Genomic DNA, 15752 nt, shown 5'->3' on the forward strand with positions numbered 1-15752 from the left:
CCAGGCTGGATACAAACTAAAAACAAAGAAATAAAAACTTCTGTGTCCCATTACTAATCCCCCAAAACCTTCCAGTCCCACAATGTGATGCTAATTAGTTTGTCATTCCTTTGGGGACTGTCTTTATGTTTGTACACCATGTAGCACAATGCGGCCCTGATCTTGGCACTACTGTAATACAAATAATAATAATAATAATAATGAATAATAATAGTCCCATGTTTTGCTATCTTTTTTATAATGCCAGATAGCAAAACACCCAGGGAGTGACTGTCCAGTCCACCCGCTGACTTTGGCAAACTCAAGGTTTATGACTAGGCTAACAAATATCCTTATAACAGGTTTCAGAGTAGCAGCCGTGTTAGTCTGTATCCGTAAAAAGGAGTACTTGTGACACCTTAGAGACTAACAAATTTATTAGAGCATAAGTTTTCGTGAGCTACAGCTCACTTCATCGCATGTATACAGTAGAAAATGTAAAGGGGGGACTTTATATACACAGAGAACATGAAACAATGGGTGTTACCATACACAGGACAGTGGGGTGGGAGGAGGTATTGGTTCATATTCTCTCTGTATATATAAAGTCTGCTGCAGTTTCCACGATATGCATCTGATGAAGTGAGCTGTAGCTCACGAAAGCTTATGCTCTAATAAATTGGTTAGTCTCTAAGGTGCCACAAGTACTCCGTTTCTTTTTACTGTAATGAGAGTGATCAGGAAAGGTGAGCTATTACCAGCAGGAGAGCGGGAGTGGGGGGGAACCTTTTGTATTGATAATTAAGGTAGGCCATTTCCAGCACTTTACAAGAACAGTAGGAGGGGAAATAAACAAGGGGAAATAGTTTTACTTTGTGTAATGACACATCCATTCCCAGTCTTTATTCAAGCCTAAGTTAAATGTATCCAGTTTGCAAATTAATTCCAATTCAGCAGTCTCTCATTGGAGTCTGTTTCTGAAGTTTTTTTGTTGAAGAATTGCCACTTTTAGGTCTGTAATCAAGTGACCAAAGAGATTGAAGTGTTCTCTGATTGGTTTTGAATGTTATAATTCTTGACGTCTGATTTGTGTCCATTTATTCTTTTACGTAGAGACTGTCCAGTCTGGCCAATGTACATGGCAGAGGGGCATTGCTGGCACATGATGGCATGTATCACATTGGTAGATGTGCAGGTGAACAAGCCTCTGATAGGTTTCAGAGTAACTGCCGTGGATAGTGTGGCTGATGTGATTAGGCCCTATGATGGTGTCCCCTGAATGGATACGTGGACACGTTTGGCAACAGGCTTTGTTGCAAGGATAGGTTCCTGGGTTAGTGTTTTTGTTGTGTGGTGTGTGGTTGCTGGTGAGTATTTGCTTCAGGTTGGGGGGTTGTCTGTAAGCAAGGACTGGCCTGTCTCCCAAGATCTGTGAGAGTGATGGGTCATCCTTCAGGATAGGTTGTAGATCCTTGATGATGCGTTGGAGAGGTTTTAGTTGGGGGCTGAAGGTGACGGCTAGTGGCATTCTGTTATTTTCTTTGTTATGCCTGTCCTGTAGTAGGTGACTTCTGGGTACTCTTCTGGCTCTGTCAATCTGTTTCTTCACTTCAGCAGGTAGGTATTGTAGTTGTAAGAATGCTTGATAGAGATCTTGTAGGTGTTTGTCTCTGTCTGAGGGGTTGGAGCAAATGCGGTTGTATTGCAGAGCTTGGCTGTAGACAATGAATCATGTGGTGTGGTCTGGATGAAAGCTGGGGGCATGTAGGTAAGTATAGCAGTCAGTAGGTTTCTGGTAAACCTTCACCGCCCCCACCCCCCACCCTGCCGCTCTCCTGCTAAAAATAGCTCACCTTTCCTGATCACTCTTGTTACAGTCTGTATGGTAACACTCATGATTTCATGGTCTCTGTGTATATGAAATCTCCCCAATATATTTTCCACTGTATGCATCTGATGAAGTGAGCTGTAGCTCACAAAAGCTTATGCTCTAATAAATTTGTTAGTCTCTAAGGTGCCACAAGTACTCCTGTTCTTTTTACAAATATCCTTATACTGTGGTTAGGAGGCAATTATTGCTTGATTAAAGAGCTTTTGTTACACAACCTGTGTTGAGGGGATGTGTTTTCACTTGCCTATTTTCAGGGGCCTTGGGGATTGGTGCATTTTGGTCCGTCCTCTCTTTGCCTGTGGCACACAATAGTGTAGTCTGCTAAGGGCTGTAATAGTCTGGTTTAATTCTGGTTGCTGGGTATACTGTGTGGGTGGATGGCTGTTGTTGGTGGCCTGTGATGTACAGAAGGTTGGACTAGATGATCTGGTGACCCCTTCTGGCCTTAAACTCTATGACTAGGAAAAGGCTGGGGAGATCAGCCAAATATTCTAGAGGCCAAAACATGTGAACATGAAGCATTACAGTAAAGGAGAGTTTTAGGGAGGGATCTGAAGGAGGATAATGAGTTATCTTTGTGGAAGTTTATGGGGAATTTCTCCAAGGCTTGGGGGGCATCATGGGAGAAAGCACAAAGTTGCTTGTTCAAAAATTTAACAAATAGACAATAGAGGCTGACATCCTGGGCCAATCAGAGGCGAGAATTGACTTTCTGATGCTGAGTGAAAGATGATAGGTAGTGTGGGGATAGGTCATTAAAAGACTTGCAAGTGAAGACAAGTAGTTTATGTTTGATATGATAGAGAAAAGGACACAAATAGTTCGGATAGAGGGAGACAACTCTGGAGTAGAGAGGAAGTTCTGTGGATGATTCACATAGAAATGGTAGTTTAATTTGTGTTTGTGGATGAGATTACCCAGAGATAAGGTGGAGAGGGAGAAGCAAAGGGGACCAAGGACAGAGCCCTGTGGAATCCCTACAACAAGCTGGAGGAGGAATGAGGAGGCTCCTCCAAAGGACACCTTGAGCAATTGGAGATGTAGGAGGGGGACCAGGAGAGGACAGAATCATGGAAACCAAAAGAGGACGGACAAGATTGCAAGAAGAGCATGGATGACTGTGTTGAAGGTAACTGACAGGTCTGGGGGAAGAGGATGAAGTACTGGTTCGGAGATTTGACTAAGAAGAGGTTATTGGAGACTTTGGTGAGAGCAGTTTCAGTTGAACGTAAGGGGTGGAAGCAGATTGGAGAGGGCCTAGGATGGAACTGGTAGAGATTAATTCCAGACAGCAATTGTAAACCATGTGTTCAATTAATTGATAAAGTTAGATGGGGAGGTAGTTGGAGAGATAAGTGGGGTCAAGTGTTTGGGTTTTTCTTAAGATGGGAGAGATTAAAGCAGGTCTTTCGGTCATCTGATGTTTGCCTCCCCTCAGCCAGCGTTGCGGTAGCTAGCTTTCTCCCCAAAATCTGTTAAGAACCCCCAAAGGGAGTGATGGCTGGAATAGCCCGTCATCTCATTATTTCGTCCACCAGTTACACCCAGTTTCTAACACATCAATGTTGGTCCATACTCTTCTTGGTTACCAGGCATGATCTTAACACAGTCTTTGAGTTATATCTGTAGGCCTTTTTTGTTTAGACTAATTCAGTCTTTCCGTCTCACTTTTGCACCTTTTCGCATACCCATGTATTATTATACGTTATTGTGACACTTTATAACATTTCACTGTCTTCTCACAGTTGAGCTCATAATTAGGGTAAATTTTTGGCAATTATTACAACATCTGTTGGACCATCTCAGACATTAGTATTCATAATGTAAAACTAACTCTCCAATAAGAGCAATTGACTAATTCCTGATCATTTCACTACAGTTCACAGTTGCAGTACATTGAATATGGGCCATAATTTTGGGGAAGTATTTAGTTATTTTTCTGTCTTATAAGCAGTTTCATTTCTTGTCTGTATTTTTTACTTTTTCCTCCAAGAAACAAGAGAAATCAAAACTGATTCATGCTGTATCTTTGGTTGTTCTAATGTTTTTTCTTTTCTACACGGTATCAATTTAGGGTTTAGGAAAATAATAACTTTTAAATGCTGTTTAGTATTTGTGTTTTTAGTTAATAACATACATTTATTTTCTTGAAAAAAAACAGCATACAATAATCCAGAGAAATTAAGCACAACATGAGAAAAATGGTATTTCATTTTCTGTCTTCTTAAACGAGGTGTAGTTAAAGACTATTTGGCTTGAAAGCTGTCTAATTTTTGAATGAGATGCTGTAATTTATTATATGTCATTAATCCATGGCCATATTTATCTGATTAGATTGATCCAGGTTTCCAGTTTGACTTTGCATTGTCAGCCCAAGATGTTCTAGCAATAGGAAATTAATGATTTTCAGAAGTTCTTGCACATTCCAGAAGACAATTGTAATCCAGATTCTGTCTCCACAACACACAATGGGGCTTAGATACCAGTGAAGGTACTTGTTATGAATGCATAAAATAGATGTCACTTTTTATTATTTATATTTATTACATTTTCTATTTACTATCAAATTTTAGAAATGACAACATATAACTATGGTGAAATAAGACTGCTATGTATCACTTAAAATTCTTTCTCTTGAAATCATTACATATTCTTACTAGTACTATTTCCCATTCATCAGTCTCCAAGTTATTGACTACATTCTTGTTTCCACATGAGGAAGATTGCTTTTGTGATATAGAGGGACATGGTGTAAGAGCCTAAATAGAACAGAGAATGCTCGGAATGTTTTAATCACAATTAAAGTGTCTGAAACAGGTCTCCAGTCTCTTCTGTTTTCATGTATGGTTACATGTGTGCAGATGGAGAGGTGGCTTCAAGTGCTATTCAGCCTTCCATACTGGGATCCCACATTAAATCTTGGAACCTGTAGGATAAATATGAAATTAAAGAATTAGAATTAGCATAATTTTGGTTAAGGACATATATGTACTCTGTAAAGAAAGCCCTGATGAGCAAGCAGAAGAAGATCTTGAAAAGAATAAGTTACAAGGCCAGAAGGAATGAAGAAGGGAGGTCTGGTTCAACGAATAACTAATAAGATACGGAGAAATGTCTAAAAAACCAATGGGGTGACTGCAAGTAGTTTTAAATAAGACAAATGGAATCTGTCTTAAAAGGAGCCTGCCTTCCTACTCCACATACACACATTATGTGTGATCTTAACAGTAAAGTCTGTGTAAACCCAGGTGCAATGGAAAAACTGTTGATCAGCAAGAAGAAATAAGGATGAAAGGCCAGGCCTTGGGGGAAAAGGAGGTTGTAACTCTTATCTGGATTCAGACTGAAAATGAGGATAAATTGTCTCAATTATTTTTTAGCTGAAGTCTGTAATTGTCAATGACATAATTTGTTAAAGGGTATAAAAAGAGGTATGAATTTGAGGGTTCGTTGTGAGACCCTACCTAATCATGCTGGAGCACACCAAAATGAGACAGTTTCCCCTAGGTCTGGCCTATTTGTCAGCATACTGATTACCTACTTAATAATACTTTTAAAAAAAGGAGTACTAGTGGCACCTTAGAGACTAACCAATTTATTTGAGTATAAGCTTTGCTTTCGTGAGCTACAGCTCACTTCATCGGATGTGTTCAGTGGAAAATACAGTGAGGAGATTTATATACACACAGAACATGAAAAAATGGGTGTTATACACATTGTAAGGAGAGGTTTCAGAGTAGCAGCCGTGTTAGTCTGTAGTCGCAAAAAGAAAAGGAGTACTTGTGGCACCTTAGAGACGAACCAATTTATTTGAGCATCCGATGAAGTGAGCTGTAGCTCACGAAAGCTCATGCTCAAATAAATTGGTTCGTCTCTAAGGTGCCACTAGTACTCCTTTTCTTTTTGCGAATACAGACTAACACGGCTGTTACTCTGAAACCTGTCCTTAAGAATACTTTGTTACTGTATTGCTTATTTTTACGCGGTCAGGCATGTTTAGAGCAATTGTATAAAATACTATTTGGACCTTATAAAAGAATTTATGATTAAATCAGTGTCTGGTGGGTCTCCCATATTAATAGGAAAAAATTCTAATATTATTCATAGCTCTAATAGCACCCCTCTTCTGTAAATTCTGGGACCTCCTTGCCATCTGGCTATCAAGAAAGAGAAGGTGATTGTGACCTTCTGACACCCAGTCATGTGTATGTGGGGCAGGTTGTGTGGAGGGGTTGTCGTGGGTAGGTGTGAGAGATGTGTAGGTGTCAGGGGAGGCTGTTTATAGGGGGTGTGTAGCCACCAGGATAAGAACCTGTGCTCTAAGCATCAGTTTGGAATATTTAGATCTCCTCAGACCAGGGGTCTGATTCCCAGCCGGGCTAACCTCATTTCTCCATTATTTATTTATTTATTTATTTATTTTCCTGATGGAGAGAAATTGAGCCTTGTGCCATTTAGTGTGTGTCTTTTGGACAGTGCAGAGGGGAAACAGAGGTGCAGGATGCTCTGTGTGGATATTAAAGATTTTATGGCCCACTGCATAAGACCATCCTTGCCCAAAACAACTCTCTCCACTGTGTGGCAGGTGTTAGTCACTGCTGTGTGCCAGACTGCCCTTCACTGTGTGTGGGTGCAGGGGAGTTGAGTGTGTATGTGGGTTTGTGAATGTGGGTGTGTGTAGGTATGGAGTGTGTGAATGTGGGTGTGGTAGGGTGTATGTGTGATGGTGGCAGACCAAGTACCAGCTCTGGCCAAGGCCTAGGCGTGAGCTGAGAACTGACAAACTCACAGGTGGAAGCCACGATTATTCACTTGTGTATTAGTATAGATCAGAGTGATTGTTAAATATACAAGAATGTTTTTGGTATTTAACCTTAATGAAAATGAATGGGATGCTGCATGGATTGTTTTCACTTATCTGTATTGTGGTAGAATGCAATAGCAAACATTTACATTATATAGATCCCTATAACTAAAAATAACCCATCAAACAAGAAAGAAACCTTGCGTAATGTAAATAAAGAACTTTAACATGAAAGTGCCAGTTCTTGTGCATTTGAAGGCAAGTGGTAATTGTGTGTGGTGACTAGAGATCAAAAACTAAATGCATTCCTCTCTCTCTGCCCTCAAAGAAAGAGCCCAGTGGGTAGTGACCCTGTCATTTTGTTTCTGGGAGAAGAAGCTATAAATATGGACACAAGGAAGAATTCTTTATCTCGGTGCTATTTGGATTCTAACAGGGCAGAATAACTGAATGGGAAGACAGATCCCAAGAGTTATGCAAATAGCCCTGAGAGATTGGGGGAAACAGGCAGATTACAAAATCTCTGCTACTGTTTGGAATTATGGACTGTGACTCACCTATACATACATTTTTTACCTGCTCTAACCTCTCAATAACTCCCATTCCTTTTTCTCAGCCTAATAAACCTTTAGTTTACTATAGAATTGGCTATCAGCGCTGTTTTTGGTGTGAGATCTAGGATGAAAATTGACCTGAGTTACTGGTCTGTTGGGATTAGTCATAACCTGGAATATTTTGTGATTTTGGGTGTGACAATTTATCACATAGTTCATCTTGCCTGGGTAGCAAGATAGACTGGCATGTCTAAGGAGACTGTCTGTGACTGCATTATAAGACTAGTGTAGTACTTTGGGAGTTCACACTTGGTACTGAGCTGGTGAAATCTAATTGTAGAACATACCACCAGTTTGGGGCATCTACCCTGCTTTTGACAGTCTGCCCTGACGTAGGCACTCACAGCTGTGAGTCACTCTAGACAGCGTGGTGGGGATTGTGGTGTGTAGGTGAGTGTGTGATGTGGTGTGTAGGGGTGTGTATGGGGGTATAGGTGTGGGGTTTGGGGGGTGTAGCTGTGTGGAGGTAAATGTGTGGGGGTTGTGATATGGAGGTTGGGGTGTGTAGGTGTGGGGGGTTGTGTGTAGGTCGGGGGTAGTGTGGGGGACTGGTCTGTGGGTGTAGGTGGGGGGCTTAGTGTGTGGTGGGTGTGTGCAGATGTGGCGGTTGTATTGTGTGGGGGTGTGCAGCTGTGTGAGGTTTGGGGGTGGGGGTGTAGGTGTGTGTGAGGTTTGTGGGGGGGTGCGGTTTGTGGCGTGTAGGTGTGTGTGTGTGACGTTTGTGGGGGGGGTGAAGTTTGTGGAGTGTAGCTGTGTGTGTGTGTGAGGTTTGTGGGCTGTCGGGGTGTGTTTGCGGGGTGTGTGTGTGGGGGGGGGTGCGTGTCATCCCGCCCGGGGCTCTGCGGTAGCCCGGACGAGCCGGAACCCGCCCACCGCAGCAGCCGCAGAGCCGGGGGCGCTTATTTCCAGCAAGGGCCCAGCCCCTGCCGCACTGACGGGGCTGAGCCCCCGCGCGAACCCCGCTTGCCCGAGCGCCCAGCCCAGCGCACTCGGCGGCCAGGGCTCGGTCAGTGCCCGCCTGCCCCCTGGCGGCGGGAGCGGGTAACTCCACCGCTGACTAGGCAGGGCTCCCCCGCAGGTGGTGCGGGGGGGGGGAGGATGCTGAGCTTCAGTGCGAAGTGCAGACCCCCCCCCCTTCCCCAGTGAGGCGCGCCCCCTCCCCGGCGGCCGCGCGCTGAACCGTTAACGGCCGCTTCAGGCGCGAGCCTTCTTCCCCCTTCGTCCTCAGGGCGGGGCGCGTGCAGCTTGCGGGGGAGGGGGCAGCTTGGTGGGAGGTGTGCGCAAGGGCGGGGGAGGCCCCTTCCTAGTGCTGTGGGGGTAGGTTATAGGTGGGGGGGGTCACTAGGATTTGAGTGGTCATTGCATACCAAACCCCCCAGGAGACAGAGCTGTGAGGGTAAAAGGAGTGTGTGGGGGGGTTACTAGGGTTTGAGTGGTTATTGCATATCAAGCCCCATAGGAGGTAGAGCTGTGGGGTGAACGGGGTGTATGTCTGGAGGTGCACTTTGGGGTGTATGGGGAGGGGTCACTAGGGGCTGCATACCAAGTCCTCCGGGAAGTGGAGCTGCAGGGGTGTGGTGGGGTAGAAATGGAGGGTGTGTGAGGGGGGTGCGGCAGGGAGTTTGTGGGGATTATTAGGATCTGGGTGGGCACTGCTTTCCCTAAAGAGGGGTAATCCCCTCTGAGATGGGACGGTGGGGGGCGTTTGGACCCACCACGCCCCAGTTCACACCTGTACTGCCCATAGGCCGCACAGTCAAGGTAGAGGCTTGTCAGAAGCGGCTTGGAGTGAATAATCATTTGCCCCTTCGTCCAAGGAGCTCACAACACTTGGCTGGCACTAACTAGTTCAGCCTCACAGGTCCCTGTGCGCTGGATGGGTGAGTGCCATTCCCATTTGACGTAGAGGGAAGGGCTCCACAGTGAGTGACGCTGAAGATAGAACCCAGGAGTCCTGTCTGTCTGTTTCCCCCAGCACTAACCCCTGGACCACACTTCCAGAGCCAAGAATAGAGCCCAGGAGTCCTAACTCTGGGCCCTGGCTCTCACCACATGATCAGGCTGCCTTCCCTGCAGCCCAGAGAGTTCTGCTTTGAGTGCTGACCGAAAGGATCACTCTATGGCCTTCTCACACTATGTCATGCTTTAAATAGTAATGTTTTTCATTGGTAGTTCTGGTACAAATAGCTCCATAGCCAGTATGGTGTCCATCTCAGTGTAGTTCACGACATCTGAGCTTGAGTATGGAATTGTACTCATGTTGTCTGAATTACTGTATGTAGACTGGCAGGTTGTGGCAGACGATCATTGTGACATATTGTTTCTTCAGTTCCTACTCTATCCAGTTGTGCTTCTCTTGCCACGCTTTACTTGGGGCTTTAGCTTCACCTTTCATAAAGTGGGAATCTATGGAGATCACATTATGCTGAAAATTCATGTTATAGTCTTTTGTTTTTCTGTTACACAAGATAAAAATATGTACTCATCAAATGTGACATTACACTTTTTGTTAGGTAACAATGACAAGTAACACAGTAAAAGCTGATGAAAATAGAAGTAAGCGTAGAAAGGAGATGGAGGTGAGTGGTTTTCTTTGACTTTGGTGGGGGAGAGGAATGGACGGGCAACCCTTCTAGGGATGAGGGGAGCTCAGTTAAAATGCCCATTCAGTCGATACACTCTTCACTGAGACTGCCATGGATAACTGTCCAATAGGAACAGTAGGAACAGGGTTCAGGCCACCATCTCACTCCATGTAAATTACAGAAGAGTTTTCCTGAGTGCATTAGGAGATTACAAAATAAAGCTTTTGCTTTTCACAACAAACGAAATTTGACTTACATACAGCAGCACTTCTCTGTAGGGCTTATCCTGATTGAAAGCAAAACTTCAGGTTGCATAGAAGCAGGTTGTCTATTGAACCACTCAAATCTCTCAACTCAGTGTTGCAAACAGACTTTAATTTCATCCATCCCCATAAATCAGCTTGCTTTCTCGCAGGTGGGAATTTGAAATTTCATTGCTATCTCTTATTCTGACTGGAATAATAGTGCCAGGAATTCAAGTGCTGTCTTGAACATGGTAAATTTTATTATCTTTCTGATAATGCTAGTTTTTTTAACTATTCAAGTACTCAAGGAAGACAAGACCAGTCTGTATGGTTAGGTTCATTTTGTGTATTTTCATTTCATTGTGTGTTAACATAGCATCATTGTGTGTTAACATGTGCCATATGCTGGGCCTGTTCAAAACTGTTGCCACTGGGGGGAAATCTGTGCAGCTGTCCCATACAGCCTCATCTGTTGGTGCTCAGAGCAGAAGATTGCTGCTTTTTTCATATGGTACAGTGCACTTTGTAGTGTCCTTTAGCAAGATACTGGGGAGGTAAAACTGACTAGCTGGTTTATGAGGTCTTGTCTATACAGCAGAACCATATTATAACCTGATAATCACATTACCTGTTCACATTCAGGATGGAGGCATAATACACTCACATGGTTAAGAACACAAACTGCATGTGAAGTCAGCAATATTATAACCTTAATTTAAAATAAAATCCAAAATGCAGGTCCAAACTGCAAAGTTTCAAATTCCTAAGAACCTGTACTAGCATGCATTTTTTCCCATGTGTTTTGTTACTAGAATGAAGCTTCAGAAAGTCCTCAGTTGTCCTCCCTGGAAAGACCAGACTTGGCTCTTTCTGAAAGCTCACAGTCACTTTACAAACCTGAAGCACTGGAAAAGGTTTTAAATGGTGATGTATTAAAAATATTCAGATTACTCAGACAGATAAATGTTGACATGAAGCACTCAATTCACATCTTTGAAATAAAATAAATATTTGTATTAACAGATATGAACAAGGAAATTAATAACCTGTTGTCAAAATATGCCCACATTTTAAGGCAAGTGAGCTTTAACCTTTTATACAATTTTTATATACTTAAAATAACCTGGGATAATTTTTGTTTCTTAGAATATTTTTAGTCTAACTACTTGCCAACTTTGAGACATGGATAGGATGCAATGTGGTTTGATGGGCTAATGCTTTCAGCTGCATGGGTGTAATTCTTCCCTTGATGCACGCTCATAGTTCTGAGTAGTGTTAGAGCAGGGGTTCTCAAACTGGGGTCGGGAACCCGCAGGGGTCACGAGGTTATTACATGGGTGGTCATGAGCTGTCAGCCTCCACCCCAAACTCCACTTTGCCTCCTGCATTTATAATGGTGTTAAATATATTAAAAAGTGTTTTTAATTTATAAGGGGGGTCACACGCAGAGGATTGCCATGTGAAAGGGGTCACCAGTACAAAAGTTTGAGAACCACTGTATTAGAATATTGCCAGATTGATCACAAAACTTAACCTCAGAACAAAATACAAAATCCATCTTTTTGCCCTAGCCTTCCTACATGCTGACACTACAATACAAACACACGCAGTTCTTTTTATTGAAAAAACAAAATAAAAAACCTGCCTGCTTAGCATCAGGAAAGGAAGACAGAAATATTTTTAGCAATTTTTTAAACTGATGGAAGGCACTTGGATACTACACCGAAGAGTGCTAATATGAATACCTAGATGATTGATACATAAAGGTGGCATGTGGTGTGGTGGAATGTCTGCAATGTCAAGAAACTGCAGAAGGAAAAGATTAACCCTAAATCCTGAAATAACAAACTCCTCTATTTAGTCTGACAAGTTAGTTTCTAAGGTGCCACAAGTCCTCCTTTTCTTTTTGCGGATACAGACTAACACCGCTGGACTCTGAAATCTATTTAGTCTGTGAAACTGAAGAGTTAACTTAGTCATGAATTCCATTGACTGAGAGACAACAGATTTATAAGCAAAGCATGAAAGCAAATTCCAAATATCAGCAGTAGTTGAGAATGTTAATATTTTTAAGTATTTATTTTAATGTTAGTTTTTTTTTCCAATTAAGTGAGAGAGCGGCAATGGATGCTTCTTATGTACAAGAGCTTGATGGAATCTTGAAAGAAGCAAAGATCATAGAAAATCACTTGAAACAGAAAAGAGAGAGTCTGAGACACAGGTTCACAGTCATTGCAAACACCCTGCAAAGCTAAAATTGATTTTGTCTGGCAAATAAGCCAAAATGTAGGGCACAGAGTATTGGTCATGTATGGTGTTGTATACTAGAACATACGCTGTAAGGGAAGATGCCGGGTTTCATACATATTTAGTTTTCTGTCTGTATCTTTAACAGTACAAGCAATTTTTAACACTTTTGGAAGCAGCATACTTTATTGAAATATAGCAAAAAAAAAATCAAAACGAAGACAACAGACAGTAATTAGTGCCGTGGTAATTAGTGATACAAAACACTGGTCTCCATGATAAAACCCGTACCTTTAAGGCGCTTTAAAAATCAAGTCATAAGTTTGTCATCTTTATTGACTTGCTTACGCTGAGCCCTGGAGTCCCTTCCCTTGAGTATGTTGAAGAGATGGGAAGAACAAAATAAGGTTTGGGATGCTTGAGATGCTAGGGTTTGGGGCTATCACAAGAGAACAGAAGCGGGGAGGATTTTGATACTAAAATCTAAGATTTTATCAAACATTGTTATGATTAAATTCCCCACCCTCCCCCCCGAACTTATGTGATATCCCTTATCAAACTTGGCTAACAGTATAAATGAAAATAGCCTTTAAATTGTTTTCCCACTTACTGATTTTCTGTTATTGTTTGTTTCTATACTGTCTACAAACAATTCTTACTAGAATAAATATTATTTTTTGGTCTCAGAACATAGAGAGAGGAAGGAAGCGTGGGAATGAGGAACTATCAAGGATCTTATTCCGGGAAGAGTGTAAAAATAGCTTTTGGCAATATTTATTTGAAAATACACTTTAGCTCTTTTATTGATTTTAAATGAATCATAGCGTTAACATTAACAATAGTTTGGGTCACATTGCCAAATCCCCAGGCAATATGTTGAAATTTAACCCCATACTATGTCAGTATTGTGTGGCGTATATACAATTTACTTAATACTTAAGTAGTATTTGAACAATTTTTCTTCACTGTCTATTGACTGAGTTCAAACAATGATTCATAAAATGTACAAGACATCATTTGTGCAGTTTGCCAGACTAATGTAATAAAGAAAACCACTAGAACGTCCTGTAGGATGGTGCCTAAATATCTTTGAAAATCTGAACCTTCGTCTACTTCTGACTTTTTGTCCATTTTATAAGAATATTACTTTAGTTTAACAATTTTACCTATTTTCTTTTAAAATAAATGATTACATTGCTATTAAGAGGTACTGTAAAAGGTTAACTTGGGAGAATGGGAGAGGTATGTATAAGACAACTAGAATTTGTAGAAATTCATGGTAGCTGCAGGCATAAACTTCATAAACTTAAACTTACAGATGACATCACTGTTAAGATGTTAATATTTAATGTACGCTACTATGGATTGTATGTTTATCTTGCCATACACTCCACCGTAACTTAGACAAAATCAAAATGTGAAGACACTGGAAGATATTATCAATCTTAATTTAGAAATAATACCAAGTAATATAATGTTTTTGTTTACTACTCTAAAATGTTTATCTTAGACTAAGAATTTGACTCTTTAAAAAAAGGGAAACTTGAAAAATTGTGGTTATTTATAGTTTCACAAAACTCCATCCAAATTGTTTACTTTATAAAGTATAATGACGATAAAAAGGACAGGTCAGCACTCTTGTTTCTGAATTTAGACACCTAAATCCTTATTTAAGCACCTAAATAAACATAATCAGACTTTCATTGGTGCCAAGCATCCACAGCTTCCACTAAAGTCAAAGGGAGTTCATCGCCAGTGCTTACATCTGTGGCAACCAGGCCACTTATTTAGGCACCTAACTATGGATTTAGGTGTCTAACTTGAGGCATGCAAGTATTGAAAATGTTGGTCATAACATTTATAGTATCAGTAAAGATTAGAGCTCACAAAAGACCCACTGCATCACATAGTTAAATTCTTTACCAGTAACATTATTTTTTTACAGAACACTGTCCAATACTATTACTTTTGAAGTGCTTTGCAAAATTCTAAAATCTATTTAATAGGACTATAATTTATAGATATAAGTGCATGTCTTATAAGTATGATTGCACAGTCAGGCATTAAGGTTCAATTAAATGCAAGGTGATCATCTTTGAAGAATCATCCTTGTTTTTGTGTAGTCATGTCGTATTCTTTTTGCATCTGAGTTGTAAAATATTCATAACCTATGTCACCCAAGGTATAAGCATCTGCAGAAGATGTTACATATGTTGGGACTCTGTTCTAGTGAGTGCGCTTTATAGTCCAAAGACACATTGAAAGTAAAGTCATTTGTCATGTCCACAATACCTGGACTTGGTATTGGTAAACTATACACTGCATAGTTAAGTGAATTGCCAAAAATAAAAAAAATTCTTATGACATGTTTTTGTTTTTTTTTAAATGGGCAGACATGAAGTTTGTCTGACTTTGAAATAGTCACTTTTATGCATTTCTAAAGTGCTTATCATCATCATATCTGGGTAGCAAATACATGGAATTAAAGTTAGATGAAATTCCTCCAAAGAAGAACAAAACATCCATCTCTTCCCTATGTACATTTAGGCAACTACCCAAAGGAATATTATCAACTTGGTTATTTTTAAAAAAATCAACTAATTTTATAAAGTTTTAGCTTTTGATAGAACAGGGGTGGCCAACATGAGCCTGAAAAGGAGCCAGAATTTACCAATGTACATTGCCAAAGAGCCACAGTAACACGTCAGCAGCCCCCCATCAGCTCCTCCTCCCCCCTGCTCCCAGTGCCTCCCACCCACCAGCAGCCCTCCCCACACCTCCTGATCAGCTGTTTTGTGGTGTGCAGGAGGCTGGGGCAGGGGGGAGGAGGAGCAAGGGCACGGCAGGCTCAGGGGAGGACGCAGGAAGGGGTGGAGTGGGGGCAGGGCTTGTGGCAGAGCCAGGGGTTGAGCATTGAGGCCCCCCCGCCCCGGCACATTGGAAAGTTGGCGCCTGTAGCTCAAGCCCTGGAGTTGGTGCCTATATAAGGAGTCACATATTAACTTCTGAGGAGTCTCATGTGGCTCTGGAGCCACAGGTTGGCCACCCCTGTTATAGAACATCCTTTAAAATAATATGTCCAGAATCTTTAGAACATTTCCTTAGAGAAAAAGGTTTCTCCTTCTCTGTTGATTTTATAAAAAGTCTTTTCATCAGTGTAGAAACTGACCAACTGGCTGACTTCATGTTTCAATTTCTCTCAGTTGAAAAAAGAATCTGCAGTGACCATCTTACTGGCTAAAAGTATCAGTGTGCTCCTTCTGTGTGCCTGGTGGCTGCCTGTTAGTGTTCTTCACACTTCTATATAGATAGTAGTGTTCACAGCACAGTAGTTTCCTTGCTGATTATTTTAGTTCCCTTCTCTGATATACCAGAGTATCATTTTGC

At 41.5% G+C, this 15752-nt stretch overlaps 2 protein-coding genes across 3 annotated transcripts in view; both read left to right on the forward strand.

Annotated features, from left to right (window-relative positions):
• BCO2 (beta-carotene oxygenase 2) overlaps positions 1-15752 on the forward strand; it is an 82667-nt gene that overhangs the window by 31254 nt on the left and 35661 nt on the right. The window lies entirely within an intron of this gene.
• Positions 9808-14228, forward strand: TEX12 (testis expressed 12). Its single transcript, XM_078849893.1, has 4 exons — positions 9808-9867; positions 10931-11042; positions 11142-11193; positions 12229-14228. Exons 1-4 carry the CDS (start codon positions 9808-9810, stop codon positions 12371-12373), a joined length of 369 nt encoding a protein of 122 aa, XP_078706019.1. The 3' UTR covers positions 12374-14228.

This window comes from Lepidochelys kempii, chromosome 22, assembly GCF_965140285.1.
Source record: "Lepidochelys kempii isolate rLepKem1 chromosome 22, rLepKem1.hap1, whole genome shotgun sequence".
Taxonomy (NCBI): Eukaryota; Metazoa; Chordata; order Testudines; family Cheloniidae; genus Lepidochelys; species Lepidochelys kempii.